Genomic DNA, 27,339 nt, shown 5'->3' with positions numbered 1-27,339 from the left:
TACAGGTCGTTTGTCAGTAGTCGATAGTAATAGAGAATTTAGCTTTCGATTAAAGATTTTACACATTGGAAGGACATAAAATAATTTTAAACAAAATTAAACAACACCGATGGACTACGGGCATCGATAATACAAAAAATCGCAAAAACCTTTGTAGAAGTTTTTTCTAGTACAAAAGATCACTGGAATTATTCCTGCCGAAAGAAATAGCGGTGGTCAGCTTTGAAATATACTCGTACAATGTTCGTAAGACGTCGTCATAGGAGCGTGCGTCACTTGTCACTCAGTACATAATTCTGTACGCGTTTGACGTGGACGTTTGGCGTCATTCGATACTGTCGCGAGCATGACGCAATGACGATACAGTTTATAAACGTGTTGGTTTAATGCATTGATTGTATTTATTAGTTCTTATACTCTCTCTCTCTCTCTCTCTTCCTGGCTATTCGACCCATATGGTTGTGGGGTCAGCCTTCCTTACACTCTTCCTCCACTTCATACTTTCTTGTATTTATTAGTTTTTATACATCTCAAATAATTTTATAAATGTATTAGAATTTTCAGAGATATTCTGTTAAGAATTTATCAAAGATTGCCCGTAGTAATTTGACCTCGGAGAGCACAGTAAGCCGTCGGTCTTGCGCCTGGCCTCTCACTGGTCGTGTCGGCTATCCGTCCAATCGGGCTATGAGAGTTAAGGAATAGAGAGAGTACCTGTGTACTGTGCAGACACTTGGACACTATGTATAAACAAAGTTCTACACCGCTGGGCAGTTCCAATGAAACTGACCGCCGTGGCCGGATATCGGCTAGGACATTATTATTACTATATTTGAATATTTATACATACATGTACTTACATATGAACGTTACTCTTACACACAACACTTGAGGATCGATTATAGTTTAATTTATCACACAAACAAATAGCTTGTAACTGGAATTAAGGTATAGGATACATTACCTCAAGAAATCTTTTCTCGTGGACGAAGTCGCAGGCAGAAGCTAGTATGAAATAACATTTTACAGAGATTACAAGTTGTAGTAACAAAATAGACTAGATTTCATTATTTCTTGTCTGTGTTTTTGCTAGATATCAAGCATGAAATCGAGTGTCTCATTTGTTATAGTTGACAGGTTTACGAGAAGTCTATGATATGGCGAGCCTTCGATAATATTATCTAATGTGAAAATGGAGTAATGATTTATGTGTAAGATGATATTTGTCATTTAGATTTTTATTTTCTTACGATTTGTTCCGATTCTATTAATACGGAATAGTTTGTAGGAATTAATATTGTGCAGGTTTTCAAAGGCTTTATATGATAGTTTAAACGGTGGCAATGGTGGATAGTAATGCCGTATTCTTCTGATGATTATTCATTGCTTTTGCACATTGCCTTTTATCATATTTTTCCTTGACTTTCTATTTTACGTTATTGATGTAGTTAGTAGAATTTAAAAATAAATAATATATGTATGTATGTAGGTATTATTCCCCTGAAAGTAAGGTAACTTAAAATTATATATTACTGGCGTCTGCGATAACTTCTCTTGGGCAAAAAAGCATCTTATATGTATATGTATGAAATATACTCGTACAATGTTCGTAAGACGTCGTCATAGGAGCGTGCGTCACTTGTCACTCAGTACATAATTCTGTACGCGTTTGACGTGGACGTTTGGCAAAAAAGCATCTTATATGTTAATCCTAGCTATGAGCTATCGGAGTACTAAATTTCATTAAAATCCGTCTTTTATATTTTCCGCGAAAGAGTAACAAACATATATCCATACATTCTCACAAACTTTCGCATTTGTAATATTAGTACGATCAAAACCAACAACAACTGCATTCGTTCGTATAACCCCTTCACTGTCCAGGCATTTTTCCCCATCCTCCAGAGACAGTTATATGACAGTAATGTATGCATGACATGACATAGGACCACGTTATCATCGGTCAACACTGCTGACCCCGCGGTTTTTATGATGCAGGCAACCGCGTGATAAAAATGGTAAAGCTTTTTGAGGGTTTGACGCATGTGGTTAGGGTGTTGCTATGATGACACTACTGCAGTCAGTGTTGTAGAAATTTTAAATAAAGTAATTAAATTTAACACATCAACGTCCCACTGCTGGGCAAAGATCTTGATCCCGTAATGAGGGAGGGGTTAATGTTATTATGACATGGGTGATCTCTACGAGTTGTTTTAGGCCTGATGGTATGATGCATAGATCGTTGGTATTCAAACTTTTACTATTTACACAACTTGGATGCTATTAATATGAATGAGAAATACTGGCTGTAAAATTTTCATTGTTAAACCGCTGAATATATTTTACACAGGGATAGTTGTTAATATGGCTTTAATCGTAAAAAATTAAAAAAAAAAACAAAATTATTGAGAATATTTTTCGTGAAAAAAGAGCATATTTTATATCTCTTAATATAACGAAGTCGCGCTAAGGCATATCCGCCATTAAAACAGTTGCCGTGACAACGGAATTTTGTTATTTCAATGTCATTATAATATTGATAATTCGCGACTTCGATCGCCAGTTGAATTTTCCCGGGAACTGCGTCATTTTCCCGGGGTAAAAAGTAGCCTATGTCATTTTTATCAATAAAGACAATTCGAAATAGGGGATGAAACTTTGTTCGTGAATGGATCCGCGCGATCCATTTAGTTGAAACTAAATCAAGTGCGTAGTAACAACGTTAACCGTTTTACGAGGTTTATTAGAGACAAACTAAATTAGATATTTTATTAGCTTGCAATAGGTCAAGCTGTTAATAAATAATATTTCATTCAATATTTATGAACTACACGTTGACAGTTTTTATTGGTGTTTATTTTTGGTGACGACATGGTCTATAAACCTATGAGAGTCTAAGAAACATCGAATACTGCTTTATTGAGTAATTGCATTTTTTATCAGATGTTCGTACAAATTTGGACTAAAACTAGGAGCAAAAAACCTAACATTTTGTTTTAGTCATTTTGTAGTCATCGTTATACATAATTATGTAATTCAATCTTATTATTCTTCTAATTACTTCTACGTTTAACGCTTCATATAAATATTTTTACTTAAAAATCATTGGTTTACAATATTTACACTTCTGAATAAGTATAGCATTGTTAGCCAGGCGTAATATTGACATCATTTTTACTATTTTATCCATTGACGGTACTATTTCATACATAAGCTGCTATTTATCTAAAGGATACCCTGTCCTAAATTTACCCAAAGGCCATGAAACTCGTCTAAGGAGTCATAACTTGTAATAAAAAATATAACAATCATAAAAAACTATTTTATCTTTGTTTCAGTGATCGAGCGCTAGATGGCGTAACGTTGCGATGCGCGTGTGTAGTGCGCGCGCGCAGCACGATGTTGTGAGAGATGGCGCGACGCAAGCGCCGCCTGGCGTCCCGTGTGCGAGACTACGTGCGCGGTCTGCTCGCCTTCCTGTTCAGTAACGTCGGCGTTGTGGTGCTTGTACTGGCTTATACTATTGCTGGTGAGTAAACATTTATACATTAGCCGTCTTTATCATAATAATAGTTATAATAACGATATACATACAAAATCTCCCATCGCGTACACCCGACTAGCTTTAAATTCAAAATATATTTTAAATCGTAGCATTTGGAAAATCCTAAATAATACTAATTTCTAATTTTTTTACAATTTGCCCTTTTTATTTCCCATTTAACTAAACCTCCGCTGTCTGTTTATCCGTCTGTCATCAGGCTGTATCTCACAAACCGTAATAGCTAGAAAACTGCAATTTTGTACAAATCATGTATTTCCGTTTCCGCTATGACAACAGATTCAAAATAATTTAATTTTAAATCTTGGCTGATACCTAAGAGGTGCCCAGTACAAGTACTCGTAACCAGCTGTCCCGAATAAAGCAAGGCAAATTTGTAGGTATCTTAGCAAGTGGCGTTCTTTGATTTCTGCCTTCTTCTATAAGAGAAAGGCGTAAATGTATTTATGTTGTCAACAAGATAAGCCTCATCATTATTACGTGAAATGCTTTGAAACTCAATTATTTCTGCTGAATCAGTTCAATAAGTATCATTGTCTGATTGTAATCGATCTGAGTAAAGTTTATAACTTTGAGTGGCAGGAGGAAGGACCTCAAATCGATAGTTAAAAGTTTTGCTCAAAGGGCACTTTGTAGAGATACGATATAGATTTTGACTGTCTTCGTTGCACACGAAGGGTGGTGTTTAAATGAATAATTTGGTGAACAATAGGCAAAAGGAGAAAACAACCATGAGAAACCATGGGCAAAAGATATCATTTGTTTTAGGCTGTAAAAGCGGTAAATCTATATCTATACTTAATATTATAAAGCTGAAGAGTTTGTTTGTTTGTTTGTTTGAACGCGCTAATCTCAGGAACTACTGGTCCGATTTGAAAAATTCTTTCAGTATTAGATAGCCCATTTATCGAGGAAGGCTATAGGCTATATAACATCACGCTACGGTCATTAGGAGCGGAGTAGCAACGAAAAATGTTACAAAAACGGGGAAAATATTGACCTATTCTCTTAGTTGACGCAAGCGAAGTTGCGCGGGAGCTTCATAATAATGCATTCAGTAGTTTGGATGTAATTGAGTACATAGCATCTGAAAAGTGCTCGTTCATCATTCCTTTACCATTAATTCCTCATTCATCATGAACTCATCATTTATTCATTGTTAATTCATCGTTCACTCATCGTTCTTTCACCGTTCACTCATCGTTCTTTCACCGTTCACTCATCTTTCATTGATCGTTCATTCATCGTTCACTCATCATTCATTCATCGTTTACTAATCGTTGATCCATCATCCATTAATCGTTCACTCATCACTCATTCATCGTTCATTCATCATTCATTCATCGTTCAATAATCATTCAACGTTCACTCGTCGTTCATTCATCGTTCTCTCATCGTTCATTCATCATTCACTCATGGTTCATTCATCGTTCTCTCATCGTTCATTCATCATTCACTCATGGTTCATTCATCATTCATTAATCGTTCACTTATCATTAATTCATCGTTCACTCATCGTTCTCCCATCGTTAATCGTTAACTCATCCTTCATTCATCATTCATTGATCTTTCGCTCATCTTCAGTCATCGTTCACTCATCATTCATTTATCATCCATTCATCATTCATTCATCGTGCATTCATTATTCATTCATCGTTCACTCATCGTTCAATCATCGTTCACTCATCATGCATTTAGAAGGATATTGGTATTATTATCTTTAACTAGCTGACCCGCGCAATTTCGCTTGCGTCACATAAGAGAATCATAATTTTCCCCCTTTTTGTAACATTTTTCACTGGTACTCTGCTCCTATTGGTTGTAGCGTGATGATATATAGCCTACTAGCTGACCCGCGCAACTTCGCTTGCGTCACATAAGAGAGAATGGGTCAGAATTTTCCACGTTTCTGTAACACTTTTTACTGTTACTCTGCTCCTATTGGTCGTAGCGTGATGATATAAAATATGTTTTTTTTTTCACGAAAAATATTCTCAAAATTATTTATATCTCTTAATATAACGAAGTCGCGCTAAGGCATATCCGCCATTAAAACAGTTGCCATGACAACGGAATTTTGTTATTTCAATGTCATTATAATATTGACTATTCGCGACTTAGTTCGCCACTTGAATTTTCCCGGGAAATGCGTCATTTTCCCGGGGTAAAAAGTAGCCTATGTCCTTTCTCGGGTATCAAAATATCTCCCTACCAAATTTCATGCAAATTGGTTCAGTAGTTTAGGCGTGATTGAGTAGCAGACAGACAGACAGACAGACAGACAGACAGAGTCACTTTCGCATTTATAATATTAGTATGGATAATCTTCCTCGAAAAATGGGCTATCTAACACTGAAAGAAAGTTTCAAATCGGACCAGTAGTTCCCGAAATTAGCGCGTTCAAACAAACAAACAAACAAACAAACAATCAAACAATCAAACAATCAAACAAACAAACTCTTCAGCTTTATATTATTATAGTATAGATGACAATAACTGAGACTGACTTACGTGCCGAATAGATGCACCGAGACACTCATTTCAAATGCCACCCATTTATAGTCCGCGCTGAAGTTGCTTAAACCAGATATGTACGCCGCAATAAGAGATAGGTTAAGCTTTCATTCAGAAATTATTATTAATGCTGATTCAAACTAACTTTCAGATTTCAGTGAATTTGAGCGCCGAGTTACGAGTCCAAAAATATATCCGATCTTGTTTGGTTTAACGGCGTGATTAAACTGCGGTTACACGCAACCAATTATACAGCTCAAGTGTCAATAAAATCGTGACTCAATTCCTCTTGTACCGTCTGAAAATATCTCACTACGGTTTAGAAGTACCGGTGGCTTTTTAATGTAGGCATTCATCGTAAAAAATTGGGTTAAAACAAAGTTGGTTCAAATCTTACAAAAACCGACAACGCAAACATGACATAATATATTCCACAGATTTGAATAAAATTTTAAGTGCGACCGTATAGTCACCAGCTTTTTGACAAAAAATAACCAAAGAAATCGATCCTCCCAGTAGAAAAGTACGACTGCAAAATATTTAAAAAAAATTACAGACTATCTAAAAACCTCCGGGGTAGTTAAGACATAGTTCAAACATTATTAATATGCTTTTTTATTAGTACAAGCTTTAGTTAAACTTTCGTTAAACTAATCAAATACCCTGTAATATGTATGCAGTGGTACATGAGTATAATCAATAGAAATAAAAGATGGCTGTATTATAACGATCGATTACTCTCAAGATAATATTGTTAACGTTTAATTTTTGAAACAAGTTTTTGACTTATTTCTCATTTGCAAACAGGAAAAAAGTCCAGGCTCAGTTTTAATTCAAATCTTTCTTACTCAAGGGATGTTGAGAATTGAATCGCTAAGTGTAGTTTGTGAACTTACGATTGCCTTTCTTGTTCTGAGACGCGATGGCAAGCAATCAAGGAAGGTAATTTTTATTAAAACACTAGTTGTTGCCTATAACGTTGTCCATACAATTGGATTATAGGGATGGCTGTGGATCAGCTTTTTAAGATGTGTTCGTTACTAAGTGTGCAGACGTGTTGATAATTAAATTCCCACCTGCAAAAAATATAAAAATAAAATTAATAAATAATTTTGGTCTTCGGTTAATTCCGCGGGAAAATATCTCCCGGGGCATAAAGTATTCCCTATGTGTTAATGTACAGTTTTAAACTGTCTTTTAGTATGCAGTTTAATTAAAATCTGTTTAGTAGGTTTTACGTGGTAGAGTAATAAACACAAAAACATACATGTATCTTCCTAAACTGTGGCATTGATAATGGTAGTTGGATTGAAAGTTAAAATAGGGCAACGAACTAAGAAATTTTGGTATCACAGACATTCTAAAATTATTTGTACGTAAAAGAAGGTAGTAATAAATTCCCCTAACTTTATCCGTGAACAAAACAAAGCAAATTTTTCACCACATTCCCAAAGGGGACGCAAAATATTTGTGAATACCGAACCTATGTTGTTGGACGATCAACTCGAGCGAACAAAGTTGCTCAAGCAAATCAAATTACCACAGCAATTTCCCCTGCAGTTTGAGCGGTAGTATTCTACTGCTTATCACGAAGACTCGGGTTCCATTCCCGGATTTTGCAAAAAGTTATGAGTTTTTATTATTTCTTTTAAAATGCTCTGAATAAAATGCCCGGTATGGGTTCGCCCTGTTACATGACATTAAAATATTAACATAATATTAACATGCCAGAACGTGGTATTTTATCCATTGCTATTATAATAGACGGACCGTCCCGCAATGAAAAATCGTACTTTTGATGAGAAAAAGTCCCTGCAATTTCATGGTGATTACTCCGTGCCTGTACATCGTAGCGTGATGCTAGATGGCATACTACTACTCCTAATTAGTGTGATTATCTAGCTTAAAAATAATTTTCATAATCCGACCTGTAGTTTCAGATATAATCACCCCTAAACAAATGACTGAATTAGAGCAAACCCCATATAATACTATTTCGAGAATTTCCGTTACCGACAGGTTTAATTAAAGTCTTGCATGACACAAATGCTGAGCAAATTACTGTGAAGCTTACAAAGTCCAGCTATGTTGTGATTCTAGCTGCAAGACTAGAAACAATTCCCGGAATAGACTTATAGCCTTAAGGAGAGTATTAGAACTATGGGAAACCGTAGCTACATTACCAAATACATTCCCATTCTGGGAATAGTTGGTGTCTTGTCTTGTATTTGAAACGAAAATCCCAAACATGAAATGATATGCCTTAGTTCCGAAAATGGTTGATACTTTCATTGTTTGTTCAAGGTTTGCTCCAATTATTACACGACCACTGGTATAGGCAATCAATAAATGAAATCGGTCATTATTGGCTTAGTGGTGTACCACCAAACGATTATTATCGCTGAACTGCTCGATATTAATATAACATATTTATTTTTAAAACTTTGCTTTCTATACACGAATTTTGTTTTAGTCTATTTGTAGGGATTCTATTTGTTGTTATTATACCCAGGCTCTGCGCAGTATTTAGGGTGATGCAGAAATATGTCGTTTTTTCAGAGAAATATTGTCAAACTTATTCTTTTAACTGACTTATGAAAAGAAAGAGGTTCTTAAAACGTTACGATTTTTTATAATAAAATGTATAAGATTACCTATGTCTCGTTGTACAATAGCTGAGTTTATTCATGTAAAATTGACTTTTTTTAACATGTTACTGTCCCGCTGCTGGTCTCTTCCCGAAGGAGGGAGGATACATAAAAACCATCAATTTCTGAATTCAAATTGAGCGTGTAGCTCAAAGCACAGTACTAAAATGCTAAATGGGTCTTAACCACGATGAGAATTTTGTTTATTTTTAACAAGACCTTATTGGTTTTAAACAACCGACTCCTTAAGCAATTTATTACTATGAAACCAAGCTTAGATAGTTAAAAAACTTTAGCTTGGAACATCTTAAACAAACAATTACAATTATTCGAATATCCCGATGCGTCCACAATGCTTTTATACCCACAATGCTGACTTACTTAAGAGTGGCTTCATCAGTGAACATCATCAAAAGTCCCACTAATGAATGTGCTATTACTATGACAAAAGGCTCTGTTGAATCAATATACGCGTACTACATAATTACAGACGACAATGAGAACGAATCAAAGGGTGTGATGGAATTATACTGATACGCGTCATTACACACGATGAAAGGAGAAACTAAGGAATTTATAGTTATAGTACAGTAGCTCGATTCTTAACTACTATCGAATACCGAAAACCAGCTTGTCATCGAGATATTTTGTACGAAATTCTGATCAGTGCCTCTGACGGGCGTCGTTGGAACTATTTTAGCAGTACATTTTAAACGTCAAATTGTCGATAGTCGACAGTACCGACTGTAGAGAATTGCGCTACAGATAGGTCGTTATTCTATTTTATATCTTTAATTCTTGGTATATAGCAATAGGCTCGCCCCCTATAACTTGGGACGAACATTGTTAATGGCGAAATGCAGGTGTATTTCATGTACCTTCGAGTATAATTAAGTAGTGATACGTCTTTTGTTACCATTTAGTCTAAACATAGTAAACTTGAAATCTTACTTAACATTTCGATTTCGCCTATAAAAAGAATGGTAGACATAGACAGACCACCATAACAATAAGCTCGTGAGTTCGATTCCTCTCACACAAATATCAGTCCGCATGATTTCCAATACTTTACAATTTGCTTGTACTTTGTCTGCTTTGTATGTTTGTAAAAGTACCCACAACATAAATTGTTACAAGACTTATTTATACCTGTACTACGAACCCGGGAACTCATAATCTACGACCAACACACACTATTACTCTACAAAAAGCAGTTAGCAATCTTCAAAACGATTCTCCATAATAGATGGATTCTACCCCTATGTGTTAGGCCTCAAGCCTCACTCTGCCTCATTCTGCCTCAAGCGATCAAGATAGTGATTGGTCGTGATTGATGTAGGTTCGCTGTTTGATCAACTAAGTTTGAGGTGAGCCTGTGTGTTTAGGTACTAATGTATGTACCGTTTAGTAATGTATTTGAGGATGTTCGACCTTACATTACGGGGTTAAGTAGAAATTAGGGGTGTAAGTTTTAAATTAAGTTGTATGTGTAAATACTTATACTTATAATATTCTTTACTAGCTGACCCGCGCAACTTCGCTTGCGTCACATAAGAGAGAATTGGTCAAAATATTCCCTGTTTTTGTAACATTTTTTACTGGTACTCGGCTCCTTTTGGTCGTAGCGTGATGATATATAGCCTATAGCCTTCCTCGATAAATTAACTATCTAACACTGAAAAAATTTTTCAAATCGGACCAGTAGTTCCTGAGATTAGCGCGTTCAAACAAACAAACTCTTCAGCTTTATAATATTAGTATAGATAGTATAGATAAGCAAGTCTTAATGCTTTGCTGAAAAAAAGGAAAAACGCGTACAATATGATTATTCTATTGTGTAATAATGCTTTACTAAGAGTGCATTTCATAACCTTCTAAAGGAACATCACAAAAAGTTTAAAAACTCGAGCTTTTAAACTCAATCTAACGGCAAAAGCTTTATATTCATAATTGTGAGATATTTAATCATAATATTAGCTAAGGCTCTATTGAAAGGCTTGGAAGCACGTATTACGTGTACAATATAATGGGGGGTGTTTGAATGGACGGTTAATGGCGCCGGATGTTTCGGACAAAAGATGGGGAACTTTGTACAAAAGTGCCGTTAAACTTAATGGGTTTTAAAATATAAATAGTTTTATTGATTTGTGTATTAAATTATGGGTGTTTTTGGGCTAAAATATTCCTTTAACAAGGTTTTTAGTTAAAATCATTATCGTTTTTTTAGTCTCTTGACTTGGGGACTTGCAAAGTCCCTAACCCGCGCTTGGTCAGCGTGGTGGACTCAAGGCCTAACCACTCCCGCGTTCGGGCGTAAGCCCTTTACCAGCAGTATGAAAGTCCAGCTTTAACAAAAAAATGTCTCGAAATGTTAAATACTCGAAAAAAAGTAGAAAAATAGAAAATCGAAAGTATGTTTGCTAGATGCGTTCACGGTTAAACTGCTGAGTCGATTTCAATGGAATTGGTTATAAGTAGATGAAATTACGGATAAAACAAAGTTATTTTTTCAAATGGAGAGAAATGGAAAGAAATTTAATTTATTACTGAGTAATGCAAGGAGGTCATAAAAAGCGTAATTTCTTGACGTTTTGATCAGTTTGCAATGTGCAAGTGTTGGATTTTTTATTTTGGTGTAGTTGTATACATAACATGCACGTAAAATTATAAATTACCCTTTAATTTGTTACTGTATAATGTTTCCAGGAAGTATATATTAGTAAAATTATGAAAATGTTTACCCAGAATTCTGCTCATCTTGTTCCGCCCTTAAGGGATTTAAGATGCTTAGAATATAATATCATATAATATTCTATTTGGAAACTGACATTTCCTCAAAACATTTTTACAAGTTAATTAAGACAACTTCCGGGATACGCATGAATAATTCATATATCTGTGAGTTTACAAATGTAATTATAAAGGTAAAAAAGAATAATAACAAAAATTATTACATGCCTTTTTGAAGCCTTTTACAAACATACAAACAAACGCACATACTGTCAAAACACTTAAAGCAGTTACTAGTGAACCCCTTTAATTTTTCGATAGGGATTCGAACCTACGACTGTGTTTCTGTGACCTTAACCATATACATTATCATAACTCAATTAAAACACTTCAAAAAATATTATTCTATCATTTGCTTATTAGGATGATACATTTTTTTTCTTTAGGGAATCGATCCTACTTCTGCCTCGGTGACCATCTTATCCCCTACACCACAGACACTATCATAACTCAATTAAGAAACTTAAAATATACACATAAAAATCAAACAAAATGTTCTATCTTTTCAACAATAAATTTAAAAAAACATTTAACCTTCAAAAACGATCATCAATATTAATTTCCTGCCACCTTTATACATCAAAGAAAAAGGTCTTAATTCAGAAAATTAAAATTGTTCCACCCTGTGACATTTTGATCTAGTTATTTAAATTATGTCGGCCATTAAATGAAAAGGACTAGTCATTCTAGTGATAAATTAATAATATGGCGATGTTTGGCAGCGGATGAAAGGTGGCTAGCGATCTTGGACGGTATTAAGACGTTTTGGCTAAGGGCGCGAGTGGACGGACGATTTTTTTGTCGCAAGGAAATGTTTAGGAAGTTCATAACAAGTTATATCCTCCTGGCCGACTTTCTGCTACGGCGGCCAGTTTCATTGAAACCAGTCAACTGTGCAAGACTTTGTTTATAGTGTCCAAGTGTGCACTATACAAATGTCCACTACACGTTTGATCTCATAGTCCAGTGAGACGGCTAAACCAACACGACCAGTGAGACCCGGGATTCGAACTCGAGACCCATTGTGCAGCAGTCGCATACGCTACCGAACGCATTACCACAGAGCAGCACTCACAACCAAAAAAAATAAATATTTTAAAAGAGTGAAGAATTTTTACTAAATCAAAAGCAAAGAAAGTCTATAATTAGCTTCACAATGTGACATATAAATTTAAGAAGAAGTAGTCGCACTAAAAAATCGTTCAGTCTGTGTGTCACCTTAAGTGATATAACATAATTGTGTATGACAGGTTTTTACGAGCACGTCACTGGTCTTTTGAACAGTTTGTTGTGATGTTTATTAGTCATATTTTGTAGGTAAATATGTTGCGTAATACAAGATTTTTTACGACGATACAGGCCAAGGACGGGCTGAATTTTTGTGTGTTAGCGAAATGAAATACTATGTCAAAAAATTGTACATATTCAATTAGTTGATATAGAATCAAGGTACTAAGTGTTATAGTACGGATTGACGATATTAGTTCTTATCATTCATTGACCTTTCACCTGTTCAGTTATGTTGTTATTGCAACCTTTAAATCTTAGACCTATTTTACCAAAAGTGTCTAAGTAACCTCACTGTTATGAGTACAGTATTAAAAACCTATTACGTACTTACCTAGGTACTTGTTTTTCTACTGTTCAAATCCTCATTTTGTTGACAGCATATTTTATGGTGTCTGATCTTTTGACCTAGCTGCAGTGTCATTGTTAGGGGGTCTTTCCTCCAGACATTTGCTATGCAGCTATGCTGCGAGGATTTAATAGACTATTATCACGTCTCAGCATGGCTACATCTCTGGTAGATAAGCACAATTTATTTTATAAAGCTGTAAAAAGGCATTTTGTTTCTTCCACTAGGTGCATTCATGTTCCAAGCGATAGAGGGCGCGCGTGAGATGGAGCGCTCGCAGAACATGACGATGACGCGCGACAGAACCGCGCAGCATCTCTGGGAGAACGTCACGTTGGCGCTCAATCTATTCAACGAGACGGCTCTCAAAGAGAGGTAATATACTTCAATTATTAGAGGCAACATGTCATGATCTTCACATGAATTATTAAAACTTGAACATAACTTCGAAATGTTGAGAACCCCTGCTGCACAGATGTATAGCTTACTTATATTGCCAACCTTTTCTTAAGAAGGTCTTCCAGAACTTTACTTTTACTGACCGGAGTGGCAAAAGTATTTGAGGACTGACATTACCACCAGTAAAAACTACAGATTTACAAGCCCTGTGTCGTACTTATGAAAATCTTTTTTTTTTGGACTGCTGTCGGAAACTGTGAGTTTCTTTCACAAGAATACAGTCTTCCCTATTTACCAAGCTGTAAAGCGTTTAGATTTGAGACCCATTACGAAAAGCCAATGTCCTCAACCCACACTTGCCTCGCGTGATAGAGTAGCATACCTATTATATCTAGTACTAGCTGACCCGCGCAACTTCGCTTGCGTCACATAAGAGAGAATGGGTCAAATTTTTCCCCGTTTTTGTAACATTTTTTATTGCTACTCTGCTCCTATTGGTCGTAGCGTGATGATATATAGCCTTTAGCCTTCCTCGATAAATGGACTATCTAACACCGAAAGAATTTTTCAAATCGGACCCGTAGTTCCTGAGATTAGCGCGTTCAAACAAACAAACAAACTCTTCAGCTTTATTATATTAAGTATAGATAGACTCAAAGTCTAAGTTCCTCAATTCCATACTCTTACCCTGCAGTGGGACAAAAATTTCATCTTCGGGTGAGTTTCAAGTAAACATTTTTTGAAGACGGGTTAAGTGATAGGTCATAATAAGGTGTGTATGACTAATGCTGTGGTTTCTATTGTCAGGATAGGTATAGAAATAAAGAAGTATCAGGAGCGGGTGGTGAAGGCGGTGCACGAGGGCTGGGACGGCGGCCGCTCCTCCAGACAGTGGAGCTTCTCGTCCGCCTTTCTTTACTCGCTCACTGTTATTACTACTATAGGTAAGATTACTGCGCTTTTAAAGAATATATTAAAAGAATGTGGGGTAAATATATACAGAAAAAAATATTATTTGATTATATGGAGGATACGTTTATCCTAGCATCATAATAAAGCTTCAATATTAAAACAAGTCAGGGAGATTCCTGTTTTCTGCCAATTCATCAGCAGCTTCCGGAATAGGTCCTATGTCAAGTTAGGCCATGCATTTATTTCTGAAGGCTAGTTTTGAAAATAACTGGAGTAAATTAACCCTCACACTTAGAAACTTGACAAAGCCAAGACTACGACTTCTGCTCTAATAGGATTCTTTTTTCTTTTCTTTTTTAAAAAGACAACTCCCGCACTAAGAATTGCTCTTGTGTCGCGGGGACTTTTACAAACATATAATAAACTACGGACACAAAGTACAACCAGACCCGAAACAATTTTTTGTGGATCGCACAAATAATTGTCCCGTGTGGGAATCGAACCCACGACCTCCCGATACAATGGTTTGCGGCGTGGTGACTGAAACCACTGCGCCACGGAGGCAGGATTTACTCCCGCATATTTTTTTATTCTATACTATATATTAATTTATGTAATGTATCATCATTTCCTTCAGGTTACGGTCACCTGTCTCCACGTACGAACTGGGGCAAGGTGATCACGATATTCTACGCGCTGCTCGGCATGCCGCTGTTCCTGCTCTACCTCACTAATGTTGGTAAGAGTTCCTGCTTTATTACTATTTATAAAACTACTGCAATATTTTGTGAAATGAGGTTGATTAATAAGGATCTACACATACTTCAAAGAATATTATAAAAAGTAATGAGTGAAATTGGTCAATGGTGGTTGCAATGTTAAACAGATCAAGGCAACTATAAAAAAATAAGTTTGACGTCTATCCAAACCCAGCTGGTTATCTACTACTGAACAGCTGAACTGATTACAATGGTATTTGGCAGAATGATAGACAAACATTCTGTGTATTCATTCAAAGGCATAGTCACTAGAAATTTGAAGAAAAAAGATCATAAATGGAGCAGGAGACAAAAGCCAGTGATTTAAAAATTGGGATATTTCAAAAACTTAATTTGAAAATCTCAAAAAATGAAGATCCGTTTTGAATAAAAATGTTAATAAACATAGTTAATGTACGTTGTGGCCGGGCGTGGTTCCAGCGCGTAATTATAACTATGTACCGAATAATGAGCACGACTGTACCGCGGAGGAAGGAAGTCGTTATGTCTACGTACGAGTAGCTGGAAGGGACTTTATACATTGGCGTATTATGGTTGAAGCAGTAAAACCGCGCGGCCGAACGTTTTAGCTCGCGTATAACTTAGTTTAGGTGTTAATATGAAAAAAGAAAAGTCTGAGATAATAAAGCGAAAGTCTGTTTTACTGTTTTATACGCTTTGAGGTTTCAAGCTTAATCGATGTTGATGATTTTTGCATCGAGAGAGATAGGGATCAAAGGATCAAACTCAGATCAAATTCTCTACTTTTCCATGTTTTAAGGTAAATTTTCGAAAAAGTCTTATTAGGATGGTAGTTTAGACGCCAATGGAATCACGCGGTTTCGCTACTTTTCTGTATTTTAAACCAATACGCTTGCAATAAAGACTTGTGTAATTTAGGTAAAAACATTATCCAAGTCAAATTTAAAAATACCGCCGCACGCACTTAATGTCATATCATCAAAATAAATATGCATCTTTATATTAGTTATGCGTGCAGCGTCTTCGCCAATGTGTACGGTCTCTAAAACATAATAAAAGTTCCTCAGTATAATTTATTTGATACGTGTTTAGATAATTTAGCTGTTTTGTGGTAATACCAACAATCGTGGGAGAAATTAAGTAGCGTTTTATAAAACAAGCTCATTCCTGATAACTCTTTTTTATAACTTCATTTGGAGTTTAATCGAATAATAATTTGCAGTATAATTAAATAAAATACGTGTATAATAGACCATTTCGACGAAAACTCGTTGCAATTTTGTATATATCGCACCATTTTAACAAAAAAATACTCGGTGCTGTTATTTTTTATATTTAAACGTGTTCATACTTGTTATTCGGGGAACATAAATGTTATTTATTCGAACTAATAAAATATTATGTTTGTTTGTTTGTGTCTCTTATACGGCTGAAAGAATTAAATCATTCATTTATTTAGGCCAAATGTTGACACTTCTGATAGTCGTTAAAATTACTAATTCCTTCACTAAGTCAGAAAAGATTCAACAAAAACATCTATATAGTCTTTATCTTCTGCCAAATATTAGGACTTTTGTAAGGATTATGAAGAGTGCAATAAAACTTAAAATTACGCGAAGTTGATACGTGTTCTTAAGCATGATCAATATTTGTATGTTATTAGGCGAGCTGCTGGCGCGTTGGTTCAAGTGCATCTACGCACTGATCTGTCTCTGCAGAGGATGTCCAGGGTTCACCAGGAGACGAGTGGCCAGGTTACGACCACAGGTAAAAAGTTTTATTCAATAACACCTACTAACCTATGAACCCGACTTTAATTCATTTTTTCACTTCTCACATTAAATCACCCGATGGTCACACCTTGTTAAAAAATTGAACTTTTAATTTGCTACATTTTGCCAACTGTTCTTCAAGGAAGAAGCTTTCAAAAAAGAAGTATTCTATTTCTTCTTTACCCGCTTGTTTAACTCAATCATAAACTTTCTTCTGTTCTGTCTACACAAACGAGTTTTACTAATTTCTTAAATATTGTTTACTAGAGGCCGCCCGCAACTTCGTCAATGTGGAAATTCTTCCCGTGTAAATCCCGATCCCTCGGGAACTCCGGGATAAAAAGTAGTGTTATTCTGGCTCTTTATCTACCTTTATACTAAATTTCATCATAATCGGTTCAGTAGTATTTCCGTGAAAGAGTAACAAACATCTATACATACATACAAACTTTCGCATTTATAATATTAGTACGACAATCCACCTCTTGAATTATTCCTAGCACCTTCAATCTTGATTTCCTGATAGTTTGCCAATCATTAAGTGCAGCTATCCACAAGTCTTGTCAATATCAATCTATCTCCAGTTGAACTGTTTGTTCATCTGTCTGTGCTGTTTAGTGCGAACTGATAGAACTTGATGGACAATAACGTTGTACGTTGATAGGAATAGATGTAGGAGTCATGTTTATTGATTATGTGATGAAAGGGTGTTATTTTGTGCATAGTATCGTGTTTCAAAAAATGGGTGAAGTATATATGTTACTGTAAAAGCCCGAACGGTGGTAAATCCTAAGATTTTCCGGTATAACCTAAGATTTACCAACTGGCAATGGTAAAAGTCCGAATAATTATTTTATTTCGAACTTTTACCTATATTCACTTGATGATATCGAGATGTCGCCGGAGCCCCGCTTCGCGGGGCTCCTCCTTCTGGGTGGTTAAAAAAAAATAACCACGAAGGCTAAGGTGGGAGCTTCGCTTCGCTCGCTCCCACCTTAGCCTTCTAACCTAACCTACCCATGTCGCTATGCCCAAAACTCCTTCTTTATAACAATGTCACAGTATATAATTACACCGTGAAATAGTTATAAACATAGTTATGAAGAAGGATTTTTTTATATATCGTAACATAGTTTTTAAACTCTGGCTTGTTCGGACTTTTACCATTGAGAGTTGGTAAATCTTAGGTTTTACCGGAAAATCTTAGGATTTACCACAGGTCGGGCTTTTACAGTAACATATACATAGAAAAACAAAAATAAAACATAGTCACCGACCTCCCACGCTAGTGGTCGACGGTTCAAACCCGAGGCAACACCGATGACTTTTTGAAGTTATATGTGTATTAGAAATAATTATCACTTACTTTAACGGTAAAGGAACATCGTGATGAAAAGTGTTTGCCTAAAAAATATTTAATACACTTCTTGCACCTATATTTCGCCAATAAAAATGTTAGTCATATACCGGACAGCTTTCCAGTCTCTGCACTGTTTTAGAGAAGTATCCTAATATTCATAGGTACTGTAGAAAATACCAACAGCACTTTGCTCTGCCCGGGAATCGATGTCCATGCACTTCACACTCATATTTCTGCCATTCGGCCACTTAGTTTTAAGCCATCCTTCCCACTTTAACCGAAATTGTACCTTGTTTCGATCGTAATCAAGTAGCCACTTTCCCTAGTAAGTCATAAAATCTAGTTTTTAACATAATACCCTACTAATTATGACTTAGGATGTAATCCAGGCTGAAACATAACTAAGTCTATTCCCTAGATATTTGGTCTAGATAATTATCCTTATCACTACCGTTAATATGAAAAAGGTTAGGGTTGCGCTTAATTTTCATAATTAGGGTTGTCTACTCGACCTTTTGTAGCAGTTTTGCCGCTAGGGCTTTACGTAAGCTTGTATCACTGAATTTCAGATTATATTAATGAACTGACTTTGTGGTTAATTTGGTAGATCATGAGATTTTAAATTGCAGGATACCGGGTTTGAGTCTGGGTGGAAAAAGCTATTGTTTTGTCCTAGAAGGAACACAATGTTTGACAGAGTAATTTAGTTCAGTTTAATAGACCTGTCCTGTTCGAACTGCTTTGAGAAATGAAGATAGATATATAAACTCCTTTTCTGTAGACATCTCTTGGCATAAAGTTACAAATTATAAAATTAAAAGACTTTATTTGAAATATTGTCATGACAATTAAAGACTTTCCTTGAAATATTGTCATGAAAATAAGACTTTCATTGAAATATTGTCATGATCCGGCACCATTAATCTTTCAGCTAAATCAACTCAGCCATTTGGTAACGAAAGTCAAAAAGTCACTTTATTACGATATTCGTATACCCCTAAAAACAATCACTTATTCAAAAAAACCTTATTCTATACTAAAATACTCATCACATTCCGTTTTCCAGTTCGAGCTAAGTGAAGCAGAGAGTATAGAGCGGCCACAGGCGTGGAGAACACGTCGCTCTGAGTCACAAGACACGCTGGAGCTGGATGAACGGTGTCCACGAGGATATGCCAGGTAATACCCTTGATTCATACACTAAGTACTAGTTACAAGGTAAATATTTCTGAATCATATGCTTAGGTATCTAATGGTGAACTCAGTGTGAAAGTAATTTAAGCCACCTGAAGATTTTTGATATACCTTAACGACTGATACCTTAACTAACAACAGCCGGTATAATACACAGGTACACTCTCTATTCCTTTGCTCTCATAACCCGGTGGTATACGACCAGTGAGAGGTTAGGCGCATGACCGACAGCTTTACGTGCTTTCTGAGGCATGGAGGTCTTCGACCTCAAATTCCTAACTCCGGTCAATTTCTAAAAAAATCTAATCAGAAAATCTTAAAAGAGACTTTTTGGCTCGACCCAGGATTAGAACTCGAGACCTCTCGCACGGCAGTCGCATACACTACCGACCACGCCACAGAGGCAGTTTAAGTATGAATTAACCATGAAAAGTAGATTTGCTCTATACAAATTCAAATCTAGTATAATTTTACCTCTAAATGTTTACTGAACTCGAATGCAACTAGCTATGGCTGTATCATTCAAGGATTTCCGTAGAAACTTGTATTACTTGATGCGACAACTAGTGTATTTGAGTGTAAAATCTATTGGATCGTGAAATGGAGTTCCTTGGGGATTTACGATAAGCCATCTTGCTTGCTTTCTCTGATTAACGAGGTGATGTTAATTGTCATTTATTATTTACTGCAGATTTGTAATGTAGAATATGTAATATGATGAAAAAAAAACTCATGTATACGCATCTCCAGTATAAATTAATTTAGCACATTAATGTCCCACGGTTGGGCAATGGTCTACTCTCGTAATGAGGGAGGTATTTGGGTCTTGAGTCTTTCACGCTGGCCAAGTGCGGGTTGTGGACTTAATTTGTTTAAAATAACAATTAATTTTATGTCAAATTTATTTAAAAGTTTGTTGACCTAACTTGTATAGAAAAATCTATTCCTAGACTTTACTTACTATTATTTTTCTTACCGTACAATTCACAGATACGAAAACTGTAATTATTACTCTACTACTGCACCTTTTTATTCTAAGATCCGTATCTTCAAATAAAAATAAACCCCTAAATACCAAACTAATTAACAAAAGCAATACAAAATCCTATTAAGATGAACAAATAGCGTCTAGGTGAAGTCAATTACTAGTGTCGAACCTGAACCCTTCACTTAAACAGGACATAACAGCCGACGCTTTAATCTCCCACCAATCTACTCGGGGCCTAGTTCCAAAAGCGAATTAATCTACAGTGTAGAGCATTGGTGTCGATGCTAGCGGACAGCGACAAGCGGATAGCGATTTGTTTGTACAGATTCCGCAGAAAATAAAAAGTTGCAGAAATATATTTGTACAAGTCACACACGGTCATCGGATGTTATACTAAGCGCGAAATCATTACGGGAGGAGACCCTTGCCCAAAAGTGGGACATTAATTTAGTATATTATTCATTATTATTTTTAAACAGACTAGTGAAAGTACTGTTAACATTTTTATGTTTCGCGCCTTATGTTGTGGAGTTTGTCTTAAAGTTAATCAACTTATTTGTTGTCTAATAAATTGAATGCTTATTTTGCTTTTAGTAACATTTTTGCTGTCATACTAGACTATTTATGTTATTATTTTAGGCACCAAGTTACTCACCTGGCCTACGATAGTTTAATCAAAAGATCGAAAATACGTGTTGAAATTTGCAACACAGTTAAGTGTTTTTAAATTATCAGTGAGACTTCATTTAAATAACCTAAATACATTTCACTGCACAAAAATAACTATCAATTCTACAAATCGCTCTCCACTGCTATAGAGACAGAATCCTGGAAGTCTTAGCAATAAGCTTGTAATGGCATTGGCACACTTCGTCATCTTCAGCCGATGGTCAACGTTCCCGGCTCTGTTCGGTATAACCGCTAATACTAATTGTATAAACAATTCTCAGTAAACTTACTAATATAATGATACAATAATATGTATTTAATAGATACACTGAAGATTTAGGACTTATCAATGTATTTTCAATCTAGTTTATGATACTGTTAAATCAAGTTTATAAATGACAGCTCCTAGACTGAAGTTTATAAATAACAGACACGAAAAGTAATTCCTTTCCTATCACATAATATATGTCAGTGGACCTTATTTTTACCTGATTTTTTTATAATCGCATCGAAGTATGCAACGAGTCTTCTTATGAAAATCTAAAAAATGGCAATATTCGTATTTGGGTTATTTAGTTCACTGAAACAATTATTTAAATCACATGCGTACAAAACATTTTAAAAAATATATTTTACTAGCTGACCCGCGCAACTTCGCTTGCGTCACATAAGAGAATCATAATTTTCCCCGTTTTTGTAACATTTTTCACTGGTACTCCGCTCCTATTGGTCGTAGCGTGATGATATATAGCCTATAGCCTTCCTCGATAAATGGGCTATCTAACACTGAAAGAATTTTTCAAATCGGACCAGTAGCTCCCGAGATTAGCGCGTTCAAACAAACAAACAAACAAACAAACAAACTCTTCAGCTTCATAATATTAGTATAGATACGATTGTGTACAAAGTAGGTACTAACAAACAATTAGGTACCGAAACCGTAGGGCTATGCTGTGCTTCAGCTAAGGCTTTACAAAAGGTGGAATAATATGAAACCAACCAATTTGTCGCTATATTCATCCAACTTTCCTCTTTCCAGAAGACCAGACTACCTCCGCAGCGTGTCAATGCCACAGCCCCACGACGCGCGGTACCGAGCGCCAGACCCTCGCGTCCGGGGCTGGTCGGAGCCAGTCCCTCATCAGGCGGAGAGCGCAGCTTCCTCCGACTTCAGCTACGTCACGTTTGATGCACAGACTATTACTGTTCCTATTAGTGTGTGTGTGTCTATTATGGTGGGGTGAGTTAGTTTAAATATTTTTATATAATTTTTATATTTAAAACCTCCATGGCGCAGTGCTTTAGGTCACCACGCCGTTACCATTGCGTCGGGAGGTCGCGGGGTTTGATTCCCACGAGGAACAATTATTTGTGCGATCCACAAGTAATTGTTTCGGGTCTGGATGCACTTTGTGTCCGTTGTTTGTATGTTTGTAAAAGTCCCCGCGACACAAGAGCAATTCTTAGTACGGGAGTTTTCTTTAAAAAAAATACTTCAGATTAGTGGTTTGTTATTTTTGCGGGGATAAGTCATCCTTGAGGAGTGTAGTTTGGTAATAAGGTGCCTTGAAGTCCGTGACTCTTAATTTACAAAAAACATTATGGTGACTTCTTGTACTAATGTCGTTGATAACAGTTCAGTGTTAAAATTTGTTCAGTGAACAGATCTTCGATAAATAAGTCAGGACAAAGGTATTTGAATAATAAAAAAATCGTCATGAAATTTTTTGACAACTTGAAAACGGTTAGACTTAGTGCGATAAATGTGATAATGATAGTTCATAGTGTAATTTCTTTCAAACTGTAGACTACTAATAATCACAAAATACCCTAAATTCTAATAGATCCGAATGAACCCTTCAGAACTTCTAGCGTAATATATTAAAAAAAAGTCTGAAATTACTAAATAGCTAGATTTTAAATTAAAAACAAAAATAGACAGTTAAAACAAGATCTTTCCAGGAATGATATTACAAAGATACTTCAACAGCTTTCAGTAAATTACTGAAATGTTTTCTTCCCCTAATAGCCTTAATTTTCCATTAAATAACAATAATGTTATTCTCGAAACGTCTAGAATATCTAGATAAATGACTTGTAATTAGAGCTTATTTTGAAATAGAAACCTGTTTTATATTTAAAGTCATTTTAAGTCACTTTTCGTTGAAGGAAAATGTAGTTGATATTTCAAAGGTTTTAGGTCTAGAGACAGGTATTACTTAGGGCTATTTAGGGCAGCTTAAGATTATTGTCTTGACTAAACATAGTTACGTCATAGTGTCAAGTACATTGTAACTAGTTATGTAATAAGAGTAACATCGTGGGATCGCTCGTGTAGCATTTTAGATAAGATAAAAATTTGCTATTTTTACAATTTTATTAATTTATTTTTACTTCTTTTTAGTTTTCTTAATAGGAGCAGTAGTTCCTAAGATAGTGGGTTTAAATAAACCAAATTTAAGCTTTACCTTCAAATAAATTGCTATAGTCCTAAAAGATTTTAACAATTAATTCATTCTTTTTTATCTCTAACCTCTCTTTCGGTTGGGAAGAGTCCCTTACCCAGCAGTGGGACAGTAAAGGCTCATAACAGTATTTTTAACTAGTTAATAGTAGTATAAGTAGGCCTCTTTCCTTATTTTCTGTTTAAAAGGTTTTTTTCTCATATTTCAGTTACATAATGTTCGGCTCAATGATCTTCGGTATGTGGGAGAAGTGGGACCAGCTGGATGGAGCCTACTTCTGCTTCATATCACTTAGCAGGTATGTATAGTATGAATGCATACACTCTTGTAGTTCACTAAAATAGACGGCGCAGGAGTCAGCAGACGACAGCCGACAGATTTACTTGAAGTTTATAAATTGAGTTCCATGTCGCAATATCAATTTCGATACGTTAATCCAAGACTTCTAAAAAGTTATAGCGTTCACTACCACTGTACCATAAATTAAACCCGAGCCGGCTTACACGTGCTTCCTAATAACGGAGGTGTATAATTCAAATACCATTAAGTGGCTACCCATCTATAGAATGATCACGCATGATAGAAAAAATAAAAATTAACTACAGTACTCTAGTCCAACATCTTGGATTAGTTATAACTTTTACTAATTCTACATTATAACCCCTGTCAATTATGTACCTAGTACCTAGGCTATATGATAAAAATGTACTATATAATATGTCTATATATTATACGGTTTTATAATAAATTATGTTTTTCATTCAGTATCGGGTTCGGTGACTTCGTGCCGGGCGAGCGCGTGTACACGCCGCGCATCGAGACCTCGTTCATCGTGTGCTCGCTGTACCTCATGCTGGGCATGGCGCTCGTCGCCATGTGCTTCAATCTTATGCAGGTCTGTATTGTCTACTTAAATATAGCTCACGTCAAATAGCCCACCCCTATGGGAAAAAGGCGTGATATTATGTACTAGCTGACCCGCGCAACTTCGCTTGCTTCACATAAGAGAGAATGGGTCAAAATTGTCCCCGTTTTTGTAACATTTATTATTGCTACTCTACTCCATTTGGTCGTAGCGTGGTGATATATAGCCTATAGCCTTTCTCAATAAATGGGCTATCTGAGCCTCTCTATCCTGAGATTAGCGCGTTCGAACAAACAAATAAACAAACAAACAAACAGACTCTTCAGCTTTATAATATTAGTATAGATGTATGTATGCATGTATGTATAAAAAGTTTGTGTGTTTGAATTTGCCGTAAACGCGAAGGAGAGGGACGTAACAACAATGGCGTCCGTCAATTTTGTCATGTTAACTTTTGCAGCAAGATTGACATTTAAAACTACTAGAAAAAGGTAAAGAACCACTCTATCTATAGGCCAAAACCGCATGAAAATCCGTTCGGAAGATGTTGAGTTTATCGCGCACAGACCAACATACACATGTAACAATGATACTTTGTGGAATAATAAGTAGCGACGTATTTGCCGAATAATCATAAAAAATTACAAAATAAAATAATAAAAATGCGCTTTCAATTATATTAATGTACTTTACTCTAAAACAAATGGTTTTCTATTAGTAGAGATCATATCTACAAATCACAAAAGTTTTCTAAATAATTCAATTCATATAATCCTTTTACAAATGAGCCTCATATTTTAAATATTCTCAAACTTTGATATCACACATTTCTTAAAATACATTTAAATGTAAAACTGTGGTTTTCTGTTTGTACTTCTCTTACATCAATACAGATTTACAAATTTTAAAGGTAATTTACATGACAAAAGGAGTCGGAAAACGATAAGATGTATGAATGTGAATAAAGCAAAATAAAATAATAACAATGCCCTAATATTTCAACCAAGGAAAAGCCCCAGTTACCACACATTTATCTCACAAAAACCTTCATACAAGCTCGGTTTTACAGCGCCACCTGTTCTCATAAACATTAAACTTGGCGCGACAAATTCCGCCACTAATTTTAGTGTTCTTTCGAGAGATTGTCTCACAGATTTCGTAATAAAAGTTCCGAGAAGACACTAGATTTTATCTGCGCTGCAGAGTAAGGCGCGTTGCTCAGTGTGGCACTTTCGCTCCGACACATTTGTCATTTAATAACGATTTTAAATTGTACAAAAATCTATTGCTTCCAATCTTTGCGACTTTGGCAACGTGCCCGATATATGACTCATCCTTCGTTATAAACCTAACATAGTAAAGGGTGAAACGTCGGTGTATGAAACACCTTGGCCTACAAATAAAGATTAGTCGTGGAAATGAAGCTTCGCCATATGAAATCTTTTAAAATACACTACAGGCCTTGATTTTCTGTATAAATTAATGTCTACTGGAGCTCAATTCCCGACGATTCGAACCATCGAGTATCGAGAGTTTGACAGTTAAAATGTACTGCCCAAAATAGTTTCTACGACGTCCGCTAGAGGCGCTGAGTAGATTTTCACATAAAATAATTCGATAGCTGGCCGGTTGTTGATACTCGATAGCGTTGAGAATCGGGCTACTGTATAGTTGAATTTTTGTCGAAACTTTTGTCGTAATGAGCGATGTTCCTTACAGTAAAGTTCTATAATATTTTATGTAGATGTTTTCAGTCTATTGTGTATAAGTTTATGACCATTCAACAGACTTTTTATTACTTGAGCTGTTTAAATTCATTCATGAAATGTCTTATTTTTACAACTAGGCTGTTAATTTTTATATTTGTTTTATTTTATTAAGAACATGTTTTATTTATTCTGGCAACACTTAGTGCCAAGATTGTTTTATACGTTAATTAAAAATTAAGATCACACCTGTTATTTAGAATAATATATTTTATTTTGTGCACGTTTTTTACGAGTAGGTATAATATGTCACATTGTATTTTATTCGTGTTTTGTAAAAACAAAATGAATCTGGCACTGCACAGTTTTCAATCAGACAAAATATTATAAAAACAATTGTTAAGTTGACGACATACCAACATTTTTACTTTTTAGTCGTCCAATTTCAAATCAATTATTGAGAACCGGGACAATCAAGATATTTTTATAAGTTGATTTTAAATGTCAAACTCTTGATTCTGTATTATAGTATTTCGACCTAGGAATGTACCAGGATTTCCTACTACTAAGAAAGTAGTCCTTTTTCTTTCCTAGTCATCAACGACATACGAATATTCAACAAAACAAACTAACAAACTTATTCTATGTATTTACATTATGAGTCTAAATACAGTGTTTTTTTCGTTACAGGAACAAGTGCTGCACTACATCGCGGGTCTAAAACGCGCGTTCAAGCGTCTAAGCCGGTGCAAGAGATGACGTCACTACTCTGTACATAATGTATATAGGATAGTATACGATTTTATATGTTTAACTTAATAAAGACTTATTTGCTACGTTTATTAATTACATGGTTTATTTAAAATCATATTATTATCAATGGACAACTCACACAGTACTATAGTAACCGGATAACTGATAAACAAAATGATATACTTCTAAATACATACTTATATAGATAAATTAATAACCAGGCTCAGAACAGATATTCGTGCTCATCACACAAATATTTTGTCCCGGGTTGGATTCGAACCCATCACACGCGGCGCTATGATTGTTACGGCGAGGTGACCACGTTAACCACTGCGTCAAACGTGCAGTTGTTTTGATATTGATTCT

At 35.6% G+C, this 27,339-nt stretch overlaps 1 protein-coding gene across 2 annotated transcripts in view; it reads left to right on the top strand.

Moving 5' to 3' along the window:
- The window catches only part of sand (potassium two pore domain channel sandman), a 46,907-nt gene extending 19,847 nt beyond the window's left edge, over window positions 1-27,060 (top strand). Inside the window, exons 2-11 of one of the 2 annotated variants that reach the window (XM_076127950.1) lie at window positions 3,339-3,529; window positions 13,378-13,525; window positions 14,357-14,493; window positions 15,099-15,200; window positions 16,865-16,968; window positions 19,400-19,512; window positions 22,224-22,424; window positions 23,858-23,947; window positions 24,415-24,544; window positions 26,911-27,060. In XM_076127950.1, the coding sequence (XP_075984065.1) occupies window positions 3,412-3,529; window positions 13,378-13,525; window positions 14,357-14,493; window positions 15,099-15,200; window positions 16,865-16,968; window positions 19,400-19,512; window positions 22,224-22,424; window positions 23,858-23,947; window positions 24,415-24,544; window positions 26,911-26,979 (1,212 nt within the window). In that variant the 5' untranslated portion in view covers window positions 3,339-3,411 and the 3' untranslated portion in view covers window positions 26,980-27,060. The remainder of the gene's footprint in view (window positions 1-3,338; window positions 3,530-13,377; window positions 13,526-14,356; window positions 14,494-15,098; window positions 15,201-16,864; window positions 16,969-19,399; window positions 19,513-22,223; window positions 22,425-23,857; window positions 23,948-24,414; window positions 24,545-26,910) is intronic. The other variant, XM_076127951.1, reaches the window with a different exon arrangement.
- Window positions 27,061-27,339: the final 279 nt, after the last annotated feature.

The sequence above is a fragment of the Anticarsia gemmatalis genome, chromosome 20 (genome assembly GCF_050436995.1).
Source record: "Anticarsia gemmatalis isolate Benzon Research Colony breed Stoneville strain chromosome 20, ilAntGemm2 primary, whole genome shotgun sequence".
Taxonomy (NCBI): domain Eukaryota; kingdom Metazoa; phylum Arthropoda; class Insecta; order Lepidoptera; family Erebidae; genus Anticarsia; species Anticarsia gemmatalis.
Note: the sequence above shows the minus strand (reverse complement) of the source record. Positions and strands in the feature narration are given on the sequence as shown.